General features: G+C 34.9%; 1 protein-coding gene across 1 annotated transcript in view; it reads left to right on the top strand.

Annotated features, from left to right (window-relative positions):
* Positions 1 to 534: 534 nt before the first annotated feature.
* LOC128245001 (GPI ethanolamine phosphate transferase 1-like) overlaps positions 535 to 17,685 on the top strand; it is a 28,569-nt gene continuing 11,418 nt past the window's right edge. The window contains exons 1-16 of the mRNA XM_052963186.1: positions 535 to 620; positions 4,042 to 4,271; positions 5,025 to 5,146; positions 6,312 to 6,410; positions 6,902 to 7,008; positions 7,754 to 7,878; positions 8,278 to 8,408; positions 9,856 to 9,972; positions 10,315 to 10,355; positions 10,721 to 10,780; positions 12,878 to 12,970; positions 13,528 to 13,605; positions 13,927 to 13,983; positions 14,781 to 14,860; positions 15,559 to 15,728; positions 17,264 to 17,439. Coding sequence (XP_052819146.1) covers positions 4,045 to 4,271; positions 5,025 to 5,146; positions 6,312 to 6,410; positions 6,902 to 7,008; positions 7,754 to 7,878; positions 8,278 to 8,408; positions 9,856 to 9,972; positions 10,315 to 10,355; positions 10,721 to 10,780; positions 12,878 to 12,970; positions 13,528 to 13,605; positions 13,927 to 13,983; positions 14,781 to 14,860; positions 15,559 to 15,728; positions 17,264 to 17,439 — 1,683 coding nt within the window. The 5' untranslated portion in view covers positions 535 to 620; positions 4,042 to 4,044. The remainder of the gene's footprint in view (positions 621 to 4,041; positions 4,272 to 5,024; positions 5,147 to 6,311; positions 6,411 to 6,901; positions 7,009 to 7,753; positions 7,879 to 8,277; positions 8,409 to 9,855; positions 9,973 to 10,314; positions 10,356 to 10,720; positions 10,781 to 12,877; positions 12,971 to 13,527; positions 13,606 to 13,926; positions 13,984 to 14,780; positions 14,861 to 15,558; positions 15,729 to 17,263; positions 17,440 to 17,685) is intronic.

Genomic DNA, 17,685 nt, shown 5'->3' with positions numbered 1-17,685 from the left:
AGAAAATTATTTATTAAAATTAATGAGTTATGAGTGGATTTCACTTATCGGAATCTGGATTTCCGATCTAATTTTGGAAAAAAATGAAAAATTGCTCTAACTTCTTTTTTTTGACCAATTTCAATAAAATTTGAAATATAAACCTTTCATGAGGCACTTTCTAGTGTTAATATATTTTTTTAAATTATTAATTAAAATAACTGAGTTCTGAGTGGATTTCACGTTTTGAGTGGATTTCACGTGAAATCCACTGGATTCCTGTATCACCCCGCACCCCCCTATTTCCGACTAGAAATTGATAAAACTTCTAAAAAAAGTTATGCCCCTTAGTTACGCCCCCCTCTTACATCGAATGCTGGATCCGCGCCCTGTTAATTATACAAATGTATTTTCAATTTTTATATATTGCAGGGACATTTTTTTTACTGCTTGACCGGATTCATTTGTCCGTTTTCACTAAATAAAAGGCATCTTCATCAACCAATGAAAACGTCTGTTATAAATATTGTATCTACTCGCAGTTTCGTACACACACGAACAAATAACAAATCACCAGTGTACAAGAAACTAAGGACATACTTCAGTTTTAATCGGCGATATTTTGCGAAAAGCATATAATTGTATGTCGATAATACTATATTTTCTATATCCTGTCCGTCTACTACTACTGTCAAATAATTATTAAGATATATGCAATCCTGATATACGATGGATAACACATACATGTACCGGCTATCATAAATTGACAATTCTTAACATTATATGCATTGGTATTTTTATAGTTGGTTGAATCAAATAGAGATGATTCACGTCAGTTTTAACACCCACTATTCAGAGGGAGTCACACACTCCGTCTCATGTCAAACTTGAGTCACTGACAGTGGTCAAAGTTTTCATAGGCCTACAAGCCTTGCACTGGTGAAATGGCAGGCTTGCTCAGTGTATGAATTATGGATTGTATCTAGCCAGCCTTGTTAAAATTTCATGAGCGAAGTAATAATGTCAGAATTTAGGCTTGTTGAATCAAAATGACCTGTACTTTATCACATCGTACTGACATTTGGAAATGGTATTTTACTGTTTAGATATATGGTGATTGTTATTTACAACAGTCAAGATACAAAAATCTTTATTTAAAGTCAGGTATATGCTAACAAGAAACATAAGCTCACTGAGCATTTTTCCAACATACATAACTATTTTATTAACATATCTATCAAAACATAAAGACCTGGTGACCTGGAAATAAAAGCATAGCATTTAAAGAGGTACAATATTGGAACAAGTATTTATAAATTAAAGCTGTTTCTTAAGAGGGTTACTGGACTTACCGAAATATGATTATTTACCGAAAGACGGATAAAATTACCGAAAGACGCATGAAAGTTACCGAAAGACGCCTTCTAATGCATTTTATAAAAGAATTTCCCTTTTTTAGTCAAATAGAGTTATCTCCCATCATCAACCGAAATACGATTTATTTGTCGGAACTGACGCCTAACTTGAGCTTCAGGTGATGGAAAAGTTGACTGTATGTTTCATAATCACTGTGGTCGTGTATGAACATGGGGCCTAAGAAAATTGGGGGATCACCAGTGCGTCTCGGCGATTGACGGACAGTTGCTTGTAACAAGTAACTGTCACGTGCATTTTACAAAGCATGAAGGTCTTGTCAATGTAAAGGAATGTTTGTCCAGACATACATAGATTGTTTAAGTCAGTCATCTGTTCGTCAGTGTACAAGATGATGACGGGCGGGCCGGAACTAATTCTAACTATGGACATTACAAATGGGTGACCCCTTGGGAAACTAAGTTGTCCAGCACTTGAAATTGGTCTGCAACCTTGGTGGGGTGACCTGATAGAGTATTCTCATTGCTTTTTATGCCCCCGAAGGTGAGCATATTAAAATCGCACCGTCCGTCCGTCCGTCCGTGTGTCCGGCTCAATAACTCGTGTCCGGGCTGTAACTTTCCCTTATATGGACAGATTTTAAAATAACTTGCCACATGTGTTCCACATACCAAGACAATATGTCGCGTGCAAGACCCGTGTCCCTACCTCTAAGGTCAAGGTCACACTTAGTCTTTATTCACAACAGAGTGCTGCATATAAGGACATAGAGTATAAGTTGTCGTGTCCGGGCTGTAACTTTCCCTTGTATGGACAGATTTTAAAATAACTTGCCACATGTGTTCCACATACCAAGACGACTTGTCGCATGACAGACCCGTGTCCCTATCTCAAAGGTCATGGTCACACTTGGGTGTTTATTCACAATGGAATGCTGCATATATAAGGACATAGCAGTGTCGGTTGTCAACTATGGGTTGTATTTTTTATGTTCAGAGGCAATTTAAAATAACTTGCCATATGTATTTGACATGTAAAGGCAAGATCGACTTTTCATGTACTGACCTTGTTCATAGGTCAATGTCACAATCGGGGGCATTCGTCACATACTGTGACAGCTTTTGTTTGGCGTCTGTTAATGTCATAGATTTGTTGCAGACCAGACGGACGGGTGACCTCATCATACTTGTTCTTGAGTTTGTTATACAGTTGGTGGGGTTTCTCTTGACCTTTTGTTGCTTTGACCTCCTCAAGAACAAAGTCTGGGGTATGCAGATACTCAGACTTGGGGTCTTTAGAATTTGTGTAGGGAGCTAGACCTGGGAACTTACCTAAGTATTCAACTACTGCCAGTGAGCTGCTTATCCCCCCCTCACCTAACCATGTCACCCTCTTTTTGTAGGTTGGGTCTTGTTTAGAAGAAGTATAGTATACTTAAGGTCTTGCTCGGACAATTCAGAACATTAAGCATGACCCCAATTTCTACAATTAGAACAATGTATGCATTGATCACTACTACAGTCAACAGCACATATAGCACAAGGAAACTCATCCATCATTAATGATTTCAGAGTGAAAAGTTCTATTAATTTGGACTTCTTTAATACTCGCGATTGTTATTTATGAATCGTAATTCAAATGAAGCCGTCAATTTGTGTGAAAATCACAAAATAATAAATGTACACGTACTGCGGTCCTTTAATGCGTAATTATTATGGTTTTTACTCAACACGTAAAGGGTTTACCCAAATTAACACACTTCCAATTATACCAAACTGTCCCCCAAAAAACGTGCCGCTACTTTGTGGGGTGTCATATACCGGGTGATAATTATGTTGTTTTAAACATCGCCTGATTTTGTGTATTTGGTGTGGTCTGGTTAATATTGTCCGTAAGTAAGCTAATTTACCTGAATATGAGAACTTCGCTGTTTAAAAACTTCTTTTTTCAATTTTCATATAAAACAATATTATAATTTGAAAGCCCTAAACTATACTGTAGATCTAAGTTGTTTAAAAGAAAATGATTTTAGCGACATTTTCGACCTATTTCAAAGGTAATGTTTCAAATATATTCCAAAATACTTTCAAATGCTGTTTATTGATCTAACATTTCCATAAGAATATAAATGCTATTATTTGAATCCAAATTCATAATCATTTTCATAATACAACAACTAATAAGTTATTTTTATCTGCGTTAAATCGTCTTTCGGTTGGTGAAGGGAGACAACTATTTCACTGACTTATTGCCTTTATTCAAATGAACAATAAGTAAATATGTTCATTAACTTTTTCATTTTTATGAGTGTTTTAGTTATATGAATATTAGGAGATCATCATTAATTGAAATAATTGTTTATTTTGGAAGCTTTTATCTGTCTTTCGGTTGGCGAGTCCGCACGCGGAATTCGATCTCGAACACTGAATTTTCAACTGCCTATTACATCATTCTATTTAAATATTTTTCTCTAAAATGTGGTTTGGTTAAATGTATTTGTATAATATTAATATAAAACAATAAATTAAATGCATTAGAAGGCGTCTTTCGGTAACTTTCATGCGTCTTTCGGTAATTTTATCCGTCTTTCGGTAAATAATCGTATTTCGGTAAGTCCAGTAACCAGTCTTAAGATATTCTTGCGTTTCATCATGTAATTCTTATCAGACATTTTTACATAATTTTTAGATCATGAGGACATGGCAGGTGCTTGTTGTGGGTATTGTCATCCACACAATATTTTTCTACTCCATCTTTGACATCTATTTCACATCCCCCGTTGTTCACGGGATGACCCCCCACCACTCCACAACCCCACCCCTGGCTAAAAGACTGGTGCTGTTCTCTGCTGACGGCCTCAGAGCTGATAAGATGTTTGAGCTGGACAAAGATGGAAACACAAGGATTCCTTATCTAAGGTAAACAGTATTTACACATTTACATGAAGTGTGAATTGAACTACATGTAGGTCATCTATAAATGCATATCATTTAAAGAAAATTGCAAGAGTAGGAAGACTCACAAAGTGCAGTTGTTGGTAAAAACAAATCATAATTATCTAACCATAACAGTGGTTCATTTTGAGATATGCTGGCTTGCATTCCTCAACCTTACATATTTCACAAGCTTGGGTCCTGTGCAAAAATCTGAGGGTCCAAAGCATTTCTTCATGCACATTTTTTTTACGTAAAAAGTGTGGATTCCAACTCTGCAATTGTTTAGGAATAATCAGTCTACAGGAAAAACAATGAGTATAGGACTGGGGAATAGTAGTGAAATGAACCACCGACATATGTATTAATCCCTTTGTTTTATATGGGGTTTTGAACCATCTGAAATAGTAAAGTAACTGACCAGTTAATACTTATTTTTACTTAAAATGCACTTATATTTCTAAAATTGAACCAGCCCATTTGCCATTGAATAGTCCATTTGACCAGTATCTGGTTATTATTGAGAAGACTGTATCCTTGTTATATTCCCCTTAATGTATTCAGATAAAGACCTTAGTTCTCAAAAAGGCTTTCTCATAATTAAATAAGAGTAATACTTTGTTGCTAATTAAGCCTTTGATTCCTTTCTAAATGCAATTAAATATAGCTTTCAAATTTTAAGAGCTGAAGTTATGGTACTAGAATAACACCTAATGCTTAAATGGAATGTATTTGCAGGAGTATGATTGAGAAGTCAGGATCATGGGGGGTATCACACACGCGAGTGCCGACTGAGTCTAGGCCAGGTCATGTGGCTCTCATTGCAGGCTTCTACGAAGACGTCAGTGCAGTCGCTAAAGGTTGGATTCTTTTTACTCACAGTTGGAAGTCATTGAAGGAAAGTTTTTAATTATTTGAATGAACACATGTTTCATGTATGTCTCATTATTTTCAATAGCAAACAATTTGGAATGACATCTTTGTCTGTTGATGCAGTCATCACAATTAAGATTTTCTTGAATAAGTGTAAATACTCTAAGTTGATAATGAGATTATAATATAATCCCGAGGTCTGAATTTATAGACTTATGACAAAGTGCTTATTTTTAACAAACCTGGGCTGGTTTTGGGTGTGCAGGCTTGTGCTAATTTTGATCACTGTTGAAGTGGATTCTTTAGTTAATTGACTACAAAGCTTAACTTACTATTAATCTTAATAGGCAATTATTGACCTTGTGGGTGAAAGCAGTCTAGTGATATTGGTGGCTGCCTTTCAACCCAGAGGTTGTAAGTTGGATCCCCACCAGGGGAACATTGACGTAGCCTTTCAAAAAGGATGCAGTACTGGGTTTTTGTACTCTCAGGAAACCGACTTCCAGCTGTCTTTCAATCTAACATATTCTCTATATAAACCAACTGTACTTTCATTATTTTTTTAATTTTAGTACTTTCAGTCATATTTTAGCATTTTCCTACTAAATTTTCAAATTGATTATGAAATGCTCTGAAATTGACAAACTTTAAAAAAAAATATTTGGCTTATTAAGGCCTCATTATAAAATGTTGGTCCGGTAAGGGTTAAGCCAGGATTTAAAAAGGACAGGGTGCTGCAGAAAAAAAGGTACAGGTAGCTAAGGAAAAATAGGGCACATTTGTTCGAGCTGTGTACACTTCAACATTACGAATTTGACAGAAGTTAAGAAATGTATTTATTTGGAGTTTTATTAGGTTTCAATTGCAAATATGTTAAGTTTGTATGCATTTATAATGACATTAGTTTGATTAAAAACAAAATAAAACTTTCATTAGTAAGTATTGATTCTATGAAGGCAGAAGTTGGTACATGCTGACTTCAATGAGGACAGAGTTGTGCTACAATAAAAGGACAGGGTGCAGCACAAATCCATAACTGTTGAGCTTAAACCCTATCCATATTTGTTACACCAAAGTTTATTGTAAACCCATGTTTTTGCAATGCTTACACAAATTATCAGTGATGGTTTAAACACCTGTGTGGTATTTCAGGCTGGAAGGAAAACCCGGTAGAGTTTGATTCCCTGTTTAACGAGAGCCGCTACACTTGGTCCTGGGGATCGCCCGATATTCTCCCGATGTTCTCTAAAGGTGAGCTTTTTAACTAAGGAGGAAGCTCAGATTTTTCAATATTATTATTCCCTATTTAAATTTACTTAAGTTAAAAGTTTCTATATCATATTTAGAGTTTAATTGTAAGGTTTACAAATGTATGCCAGTAAATATCATATGCCCTGTCTATGCTACAGTCTTGAAGGGAATAAAAATGTTGCTTTTTGCAGAAGAACATTTTATTTTGTGTAATATTTATAACATTCAAGTTAACGTAGATGTATAGTGCATAAGTTGCCAGGCTTTCAAGAGTGATATTTGAATTAACCATATTTAATATTTCAGCTTGAGTTAGCAAAATGTTTTCTATTCATCATTACCTGTATGTCAGTTATAAATAATAAGTCATTAGCCAAGATTAGGAGTTCTATTTCAACAGAATTTTTTTTTTTCGAATAATGTTAGATAAGTCTTCTTAGAGGAATCTGTTTCAAAACTATGATTTAATCAATTAATATGGCAATGTCAAGGTGCGACAGGAGACCATGTGTTTACAAAATGCTATCCTGCCCACTTTGAGGATTTTGCACGTGGGGACAGTTCCGGACTCGACACCTGGGTATTTGACGAGTTTCAGGTACACAAATGACACTTGCTAGTATACACACATCTTTGGCAATACGGTGACTTTTATTTCGTAAATATTACATGAGTTTGAAGCAGCATGTAAAAGTGTACCAGTGGATACCAACATTTCACATGCAAATGGTCCATCTGTAGGCAGTCAGGATTGCCATTTTCCTTATGTGCCTTTTTATACAACTCCATCTAGTTGGGTAAAATACATGTAAGGATTATTTATATTGCTCATGATTTTGGTATAATTAAGTTTTCAATGATAAAAAATTTGTTTTCATTATTATATGTACATACCTGTGTACTGGATAGTTAGGTAAATGATATGTCTTGGCCTTAAAATAATACTGTTTGTAAATGGCTCAAGGCAACATTGCCAATTGCCAATAAACTTTGTTAATAATTATTTTTTAAATTATACACTTTTAGGGCATTAGTATGTGGTGATGGCCAAATAAAAACCAACATCATGTCTCTTTTTCGGGACTTTATTTCAACAATTAGTACAAACATACCCGGTACTCTATGTTAGGATTTTATTATATTAAATAATGAATATATCCTAAATAACGAAATGAATTAAAAAAAAAAAGAACCCATCTGACCTGATTTTAAGCAGGATAATGTCTTCAATACACATAGGTTTAAAGTTACAGAGAAATCTTTTTAAATAAAGAGTTCTGCAATTGTACATTTTATCTGATTTATTATTATAAAATTATTTATCTGCCGTTTTTAATTTGTAGGAGTTTATGAGGGATAGTATGAAGGACCCAGATATGACAGCTAGACTTAACAAGGATAAGGTCGTGTTCTTCCTTCACCTGCTTGGCCTGGACACCAACGGACATTCCATGAAACCACACTCTGAGTAGGTGCATTTAGATTCTGATATCAGTAAGATGTTTTTCACATTAAATTAACAATAACATTAAGCATACAACATACATGTCCTGTTACTCTGGCTGACAAAGTTCTTGAAATATGCTGCTTGACCAGCTAAAAATGAAACATGACTACTGTTTGCCTCGTCTTGACATGCTTTTGTAAGAGGTTTTAATCTAAGAACTATTTCATTTAAATATAAAACCCCTAGGGGGAAGGCACTTTTGAATGAAACCAACCCCTACAGAAGCAAATTTACCCTTTTTGGGTCTAAATTAGCAAAAAAGACACACATACCATATCATAAGAAAATAATTGCCTTCCTCCCATGGGTTTTATGTTTTTCTGGAAGAGCCCTGAATGTTTATACAAATCTTTCTTCCAGTGAGTATCTGGAAAACATCCGACTGGTGGATGCAGGGATACAGCAGGTTGTCGAGACGATTGAAGAGTTTTATGAGCAAGATGGCCGTACTGCCTATGTTATGTCGTCTGACCATGGCATGACTGACTGGGGTAGGTTATAGACAACTTAAAACCATGTTTCATACACAACACACCAGTGGTAGAGCATTCCCTTCGGGTGCTGAATGTCGGGGATTCAAACCATGTCCACATCAAAAACCGCAAGATGTTAAAATATGGTACAAGTAGCTACCTTGCCTTGTGCTTGACATGTTAAGGTTAATATTGGGAAAGGTTGTGCTCAGTACTGGTTAAAACCAGGAAAGTTGTATCCTGTGTATCAGTGCTATACACCAAGCACATTCAAAGAACCAAGACGCTTCGCAAAGAGCTAGGGTATCCCACTTGGTTCTCTTGTATCTCACTCTGCTTTTTTAAGTCTTCTTACGACTGGATTTGAATGGGTATTGCAGTTACTTCTCATTGCATCTCACTATATTTGAGACAATGAAGGAGTTCTATATCCAAGATGGCCGCCCTGCCAATGTCATGTTGTCTAACCATGGCTTAACTGACTTGGGTAGGTAATAGACAACTTAAACCTGCAGTGCATTCAGTAAGGCGAGCGTTTTGTAAACGTTTTGTTTTGTATCTCTGTTGCAATGCAGCTCATAAACTGCAAGCGGGGAACCAAACAGCAAACGTTCGCCGCAAACATCTTTACTGAACGCACTGCTACATTTTATACATAACACTTTATATGAGATGATAAAGAAGTTCTTTAACCAAGATGTACGCCACTCTGCCTCATTTCATCTGACTAACTGGGGAATGTTATAGACACCTTAGACGTCTACGAGTTCAGTAACCAAGATGTACGCCACTCTGCCTCATTTCATCTGACTAACTGGGGAATGTTATAGACACCTTAAGAGTGTGTTTCATAATACAAAACACTATAATTATTTTAGACAAAGTTTTATATCCAAGATGGCTAACTTAGAGCTAAATTAAATGCAATTGCTTCATGGACATTCTATGAAGTTGAAAAACATTATAACTAAGATGGCTACACTGTTTAACAATTGCATGACAAACTTGGATAGGTAATGTCAAAGAACTTATAGATCCACTTATAAACATGCAAGTCTACGAGTTCAGTAATCAAGATGGCCGACTGCCTACATCCTGTCATCTGACCATGGCATGATGACCTTGGGAAGGCATGTTGTACTGTACTGTTGTCATATCTAAAATGATAAAATGGTCGTTTTAGCTGTCAATTTGTGTACAGCAACTTATTTTGCATGGCGTCTAAAAAGGTTCATTTTACAGGAATTACATTCAACTTGTGAGGCATATTTTATACATATGTACAAACAATATGTTAAACTGTTTATCTGTATGCTGCTATTAAGCACCTAAACAGTTAAGTCTTAATAACCTTTTGTATTGATTGATAACCTTTTGTATTGATTGCAAATTGGGCTTACATGAATCAGCCTTCTTATCTCATATTATGCTGATAAGCCCCTTTGGCTTTTCTTTTGTTCCCCAGGTTCTCACGGGGCAGGTCATCCCAGTGAAACATTGACCCCACTTGTGGTGTGGGGTTCAGGGGTCAAAGGGGCTCGGAGAAGCAAGGACCAGCACTTCAAAGACAACTTTTCACATGGTCTGTATGAAACAGATACTTACTATCTTGATGTTGAGCATTACAGCGCTAGTGTTTTTGCATGCTTCATTTACAGCACTCTCTTTACATAAGAGGCATGCCTTTTTTTGCAACGTACTTTATACAGTGAATAAAATAATTGATTCTATAAATCCTTGTAGACAACATCTTTAGAGCGTTGGAATTTAATTGCATTTTAGCCTGATTCATGTTTGATAACTGAAGGTGTTTAAACAATGATCATAAAGTTAAAACTTGTCCATGTCCATCTCTGAAGGTCATTGCCGAGTTCTGTATGACCATTAACATTGTGTAATATTTGTTATGTTATATTTGATTCAGATTGGAAGCTGGACCACATAGAAAGAGTAGATGTTGAGCAGGTATGAAAAGTTTTCAGCTGGTTTTGTTTTTCATAATTAAAAGAAATCAAAAGTTAATTGTCATCGTCATTGTATAAACTAGTTACTATTGATCCCTACTCATTCAAGGTATACACATGAAACTTGGTTATGTTGTTCACAATGACTATGCATATGTCATTTCTGTGGAGCGAAGCCTATAACTCTGGTTTAAATATTTGCTGAGCTATAAACGACTGAAAGTCATACAAGTGTTAGCATTGCCTCGCTGTTCTCTTACAAATCGTCAGTTTCAGCTAAGTAATGTTGCCCGTGACCTGCTGTGAATACGGCTGATAAAAAAAGTGATATATTCAGGACCTGTTTCAGTTTTCTGTTTCTTCCAGGGTGACATTGCCTCGCTAATGGCTGCTCTGATAGGTGTAAACTTTCCTATGAACTCTGTGGTAAGTGTTTTTGTTTGATTTAAGGTTTGCACATGTGTAAGTAAATTCCAGCCTCTTGACAATTCAACCAAGACAGAGAATAAAAAAATCAACTAAGACAGAGAATAAAAAAAAATCAACCAAGACAGAGAATAAAAAAAATCAACCAAGACAGAGAATAAAAAAAATCAACCAAGACAGAGAATAAAAAAAATCAACCAGGACAGAGAATAAAAAAAATCAACCAGGATAGAGAATTAAAAAAATCAACCAAGACAGAGAATAAAAAAATCAACCAGGACAGAGGATAAAAAAAATCAACCAGGACAGAGAATAAAAAAATCAACCAGGACAGAGAATAAAAAAATCAACCAAGACAGAGAATAAAAAAAGTCAACCAAGACAGAGAATAAAAAAAATCAACCAGGACAGAGAATAAAAAAAATCAACCAGGACAGAGAATAAAAAAAATCAAGCAAGACAGAGAATAAAAAAAATCAACCAGGACAGAGAATAAAAAAAATCAACATGACAGAGGATAAAAAAAATCAACCAAGACAGAGGATAAAAAAAATCAACCAAGACAGAGAATAAAAAAAAAATCAACCAAGACAGAGGATAAAAAAATCAACCAAGACAGAGAATAAAAAAATCAACCAGGACAGAAAATAAAAAAAATCAACCAAGACAGGGAATAAAAAAATCAACCAAGACAGGGAATAAAAAAATCAACCAAGACAGAGAATAAAAAAAAATCAACCAAGACCAAGAATAAAAAAAATCAACCAGGACAGAGAATAAAAAAAATCAACCAGGACAGAGAATAAAAAAAATCAACCAGGACAGAGGATAAAAAAATCAATCAAGACAGAGAATAAAAAAAATCAACCAAGACAGAGAATAAAAAAAATCAACCAGGACAGAGAATAAAAAAAATCAACCAGGACAGAGAATAAAAAAATCAACCAGGACAGAGAATAAAAAAATCAACCAAGACAGAGAATAAAAAAAATCAACCAAGACAGAGAATAAAAAAAGCAACCAGGACAGAGAATTAAAAAAATCAACCAGGACAGAGGATAAAAAAATCAACCAAGACAGAGAATAAAAAAATCAACCAAGACAGAGAATAAAAAAAATCAACCAGGACAGAGGATAAAAAAAAATAACCAAGACAGAGAATAAAAAAAATCAACCAGGACAGAGAATAAATAAAATTGTTGTAGGTTACATAATACTACTATCTTAAGGAGTGTGACCCACAAATAAGATAGTTTTCAGATTGCTCCATTACCTTTAATGTTAACAATTGATGCCCATGTCTCCATACATTATTGGTATCATTTGAAAGGTTTTTTCTTGCTGAATACTGAATTTAAAATTGAATCGAAAGTACATCAAAACCTTAAGTTATTACAGGTTGTATTTTTGTTCTTTATTTCAACTAACATTGGACGTAAATGTCATAAGTTGCAATCTTTGATAGCAAAAAATGTTTGTTCTTTAGGCCATATTTGTGGTTCGGATACTGCAAAACAAAGATTATTATACACTAAAGCATGTTGTAATGTTTTTCCTAAAGTCTTCAATGGAAGCAACAATAATTTAAGTATTTGCTGTAAGTGCATGTGAAATAACCTATTAAATACTTCAAGATTTGATTATTTTAAATAAGATGGCAGTAAACGTGCTGCTTAATAGCTTCAAAGGAATGAATACAGTGGGTTGTCTTTTTTCCTATTTTGGGGCATGAAACCTGGGCCTTTCTGATTGAGAAACATGCATCATTGTGACTCAAATGGGGATTTCCAATTTAGCCTAGAAATGAACAAGAATGCTTTCAAAAAATAGACAGAAAATGTAAGAGATTATGATAAAGTTTGTTTCTTTAAGAATGCACCAGCTCTTTCATAAAAAAATGGTTTTGGGGTAAAGATAAAAAGGTTAAAGATAAAAAAAAATGAAAATTGGGAATATATTTTCTCATTTGGGAAAAAAGTATATAATTGTTAGCACTGGGAATGGGGCAAAACTTAGTGGAATAAAACACACTGGAATATGTGGATGTATATATATCTTAAACTAATTTCCTATGTTTACTATATGTTTATATTTCAGGGGGTTTTGCCATACCAATACCTGGATGCGAGTTCTGGGGATTTGGCCGAAATTATGTACGCCAACACACGCCAGCTTCTGGAACAATACAAGGTTACACATAACAGCTAGTTTTTTTACTTGTTCCTTGGTCTTGAACCATGTCTATATCCTTTCTAAAAGGATTTTTTTCACAAACTTGGTGATATGTATGTTCATCTTGTGAATTTGGTTTTATGCAAGACCAGGCTTTTTCCCAAAACCAGGGGCCTGTTTCCTTAAAGGATCTTAGTCATAACTTCAACCATCCTAAATCTGTAGAACCATCACTGATGCCAACACATTAATTTTTAGACGCATCATGAATAAAATACGTAAAACTAGAGAAAGAAAAATATATGTCCGTAGCGGAAATTTTGTATCGTTAAACGAACAATTGATGAAAATATTGGTTATTGCAGCTGAAACAGAAAGAAAATGACTGCCGTCTCAATATTGACGTCAGTGGTATATTTTGAAGACTCGTAGTATCAAAAGTGTTATGAATATTGAAAATGTAAAAACAGTCCCTTATTGGGCATATGCCTTTTTTATTTGTATACCAATGTTCAGGCAATATCTCGAAAAAATTCGCTCAGGGTCCTGTTCCACCTTCATCTTTGTTGTTTCAGGTGAAGATGGACCTAAAGAAGTCGACCACTCTGTCAGCAGCCTTCAGACCTTTCCCTGAGCTTACTCCAGCAAAACTGGTACACTTTTCAGCAGTTAAGCTTTATTGTGCTCTATTATGACTTAAATTGTACATATTTCTTGCATTCAGTTTGGAAAGTTGGAGGCTAATATAGAATGCTGCATATTTCACTTGTTGTTGTTGTTGTTGTCAAGAAAAGAAATCATATTATAGCCTTGGTGTTGTTGTCATCAGTCTTTGTTATCTTTGTGTTAAAAATTTCATCATGAAAGGTACTCAAAAACTGAAGATCTGTTACTTGGTACACATGTTTTTGGAGACAATATGAACATGAATAGCAAGTCTGTATTCCCATAACAAACCAGTATATATATTTCAGATCGAGAGTCACCGGCACATTCGGCAGCTGATCCAGTCAGGTCATTATGAGGAGGCTGTAAGTACCTTCTTAGATTAGCTGAGTAACTTGTGTAGGACATTGTTTGAGCTGGGTCCACTTTTTCATAAAAATAAGATAAAAATATTTGCTTGATATCAGCAAAACATGGTTCAATGTTTCGAATTTTCTCTGTTGAGTAAAGGTACATTAAATATAAGCTCATCTCTTAAACAAAGAAAAAAAGTTGAGGTATTCATAGCGTTTATGAAGGCAACATTGTGCAAAAGCTTTAACCTTGACCAAAGCTCTAATAAAAGATATTCAAATGAAACTTGGTACACATGTTGCCAGGGACAATACACACATGTACTGCATGGCCCATTACTCTTATTTTAATAATTGGTGAGTGATGCATTTTTTTTACTAAAAAAATGAGATGAGCTTTGGCGTTCTTTTCTTTGTGGGTTTACTTCCTGTTTCTTGCACTAAAGTACACCTCTCTGTGAAATTAAATCCAATTTGGCAATGAATCATAAGCTTGATACATGTATGTTGTTATATGGTAAACCAGATGATATTCTAGGTAGAAGGTCTTTTAGATTACTTAAAAATGCCTTTGTTTAGATACAATTGAAATCAACAAGTATGTCGACATTTTGAATGTGGAGTTTCTGGTTATCACATTTCGACTTTTTACTAAGTTATTTATTGGTTTCATGACATGGTTTCGATTGTATTGTTTTGAGCTTGTCCGTCTGTGGTACTTTGTTAATAATGGTACTAAAACTTAGTATGAAGATTGGTGTTGTTTTTAGATACAAAATTCTCTGAATATTATCTATTTTACATTGAAGGTTGAGGATTGTGTGCGTATCATGAGAGTTGCTTTGAAGGGTCTCAACTACTACCAGACATATGACAGGCTCTTTCTCGGGTAAGAGATATAATATCTATCATGTGCGTGTGTTCCAGATTGGAAAATGCTACCTGTGGTAATGTGCGAAAAATTGATAACAAGGCTTTCCTAGTTACCAGCTCCGCTACCTGCCCAAGGAAGAAGTGTTAAGAAGTGATGATATCTGTATTATAAACTGCATTAACATGAATAAAACTAGGGAAGGCAATATAATTGTATACCCAAAATACAATGAAAGCTACAGGGTCAAGCCCAGTACTTAAAAACACTCTGTATACTCTGTATATAAGCACAAACAACACTGAATGAAGATACAAACGTACAAAGAGCACAATGTCCATACACACACAGTATAGGTTTATCATTAAATGATGGTGTAACTGCCTTTAAGAGGTCAGTGAAATAAAAGGTTTACTGGAACATGAGTTCAGTACAAGAAAAGAATGATCATATGTAAATAGAATCACTGAAACACAAGTTTCTACAATTACTACATAAGTTTTACATTTAGAGTCAATGGTTTATGCAAAAATTATCACACATATTTTTTCATATAAAAAAATATATAGTTTTACTATGAGGTTTAAATTGTTGGAAAGCTACGAGTACTCAATCTTGTTCACATATAAGTCAGCTTAACGTTAAATAATAAAGGGATCTAAGATTAGAAAAGAAGTGAGCTGAAATAATACTTATACTAGATTATATTATTTTAGTGTAAGCGTGTGTTGTGGATTCCTGGGCTGGATGGCTTACACGCTCATGCTGGTATTTGAGCAACATTCGGGGGTCGTTAAGAGGTCATCATGGAAACAAGAGTCACATGATGCACTGGTTATCGTAGTCTTTGGCTGCATCGGTGTAATAGTTGCCGTATTGCTCTATGGTAAATATATTATTTTTAAGCTTGTCTGTTTTAGCTCGACTATTCGAGGAGGGTTATACTACTCGTCCAAGCGTTTGCGTTTTAGGACAAGTTGGGATTTCCACTTATAAGTCCAATACCCATCATTCAATTCCCTTAAAACTTCCCACAGTTGTTCAGGACCATCTCATAATGAGGTTAGATAACTCCATATTATCATTTATACAAATTATAGCCCCTGATTGACTATGGAACTTGGGTTAAAGTTTTAGGGCAGGTTGGGATATTTATTAATAACTTCTATACTCTTCATTCAATTGACTTGATACTTCACACAGTTGGTCAGGACCATCTTACAATGAGGTTACATACCTCCATATTATCATTTATAAAAGTTATGGCCCCTGATTGACTTAAGAACTTAGGTTAAAGTTTTAGGGCAAGTTGGGATTTTCTCTTATAAGTCCAATACCCTTCATTCAATTGACTTAATACTTCACACAGTTGCTCAGGACCATCACACAATGAGGTTACATAACTCCATATTATCCTTAATAAAAGTTATGTCCCCTGATTGACTTAGGAACTTACGTTAAAGTTTTAGGGCAAGTTTTGATTTTAATAAAAAAAATCTATACCCTTCAATCAATTGACTGAATACGTAGTCTTACGACAGCTCTTGTTTGAAGACAAAATGTAAAGGTGTTGTCATAGTCTTGGTGTCTTTGCCAGCAGCAGTGATTTTGATGTCATCATCATTCAAAAACATTTATCTTGCCTATAATTCATAAAGCTATTCAAGATATACTCATAAAACTTAGTAAGCATTTTTCCTGTGATAATACGTACATATGTATTAAGGCCCATCTGTCTTGAATAATGCTTCCAGGTAAATATACCTTTCTTAACATCCATTCGAAGTGCTCCTGTTTAATTAAGCGTGTTTGTTTTTTTAAAGTTTTGTCGAAGCAATGATTCCAGCGTTAGTTGAACAAAACCATCCTATCAACGCGCTTATCTTATGATCTCAATAAGCTTACTTTTCCTTTAAGGATTGATAGCTTATTTTCTTGCATTTAAGCTGTATGTTAGCGCTTCTTGGTCTTTTGCTCGCTTGCACTGCGTTATATACAGCATAAACACATGAAAACATGCGATCAATACTTTTATTTACATTTACAAAAAATATTCATTGCTATTAAAAATTCGCAGTATCTTCTGCAATTGAGTATTTGTTCTTTGAAAAAGTGCATCTGACAACATACGTTTGTAAAGAAGAACGGCTGAATTTTGTAACGTCGTATATCATTGGTTATTTGACCTCATGCTTATCCAATCAGAGCGCAATATTGGAGTAAACGATGACGTATAATACAGTATAAACGTCAAGTTTTATCAACACAAAGGACTAGGAGAATGTAAATTTTATTGTATATTACTAATGACATTATGCACATATGTAGCAAGGCCTATTTTGTGGCTGAAATACTTATTTAGTTTGTGTGAACTTGAGCCCTATTCACAAATGATGCCATTTATTTATGTTATTCCTTCAGTTCAGTCCCTTCCCTGGACTAACTACCTCTACTGCTTGATACCTGTCACTCTCTGGATGGCAGTAGTGCTCAGACGTGATGTTCTAGTGCAAGTAATAGACTACACGATCACAATGAAAAACAGGACGTCCTTTCTTGTTGCTGTTCTAGCCAGTCTTGTGGGACTTGAGATTCTGGTTGGTGTAGTTTAATACAGCATTTGTCTGTTTTTATCGAGTGAAGTAAGCATTTAGCCATTTAAAATTATGCATGTATAACAAGTTTACTAAAGATTGACAAATGTTGTGACACAAGTCCCTGTAAAACAATTAATTAAGAATGATGTAACCTAAATGATCTGTCTAAATGTCATGAACCAAAGGTTTTGAAATACTGTTATGTACATAAACACACAAGCTTGCTTTTTACTATCATTTATGTTG

This window comes from Mya arenaria, chromosome 8 (assembly GCF_026914265.1).
Source record: "Mya arenaria isolate MELC-2E11 chromosome 8, ASM2691426v1".
Lineage (NCBI taxonomy): Eukaryota > Metazoa > Mollusca > Bivalvia > Myida > Myidae > Mya > Mya arenaria.
Note: the sequence above shows the minus strand (reverse complement) of the source record. Positions and strands in the feature narration are given on the sequence as shown.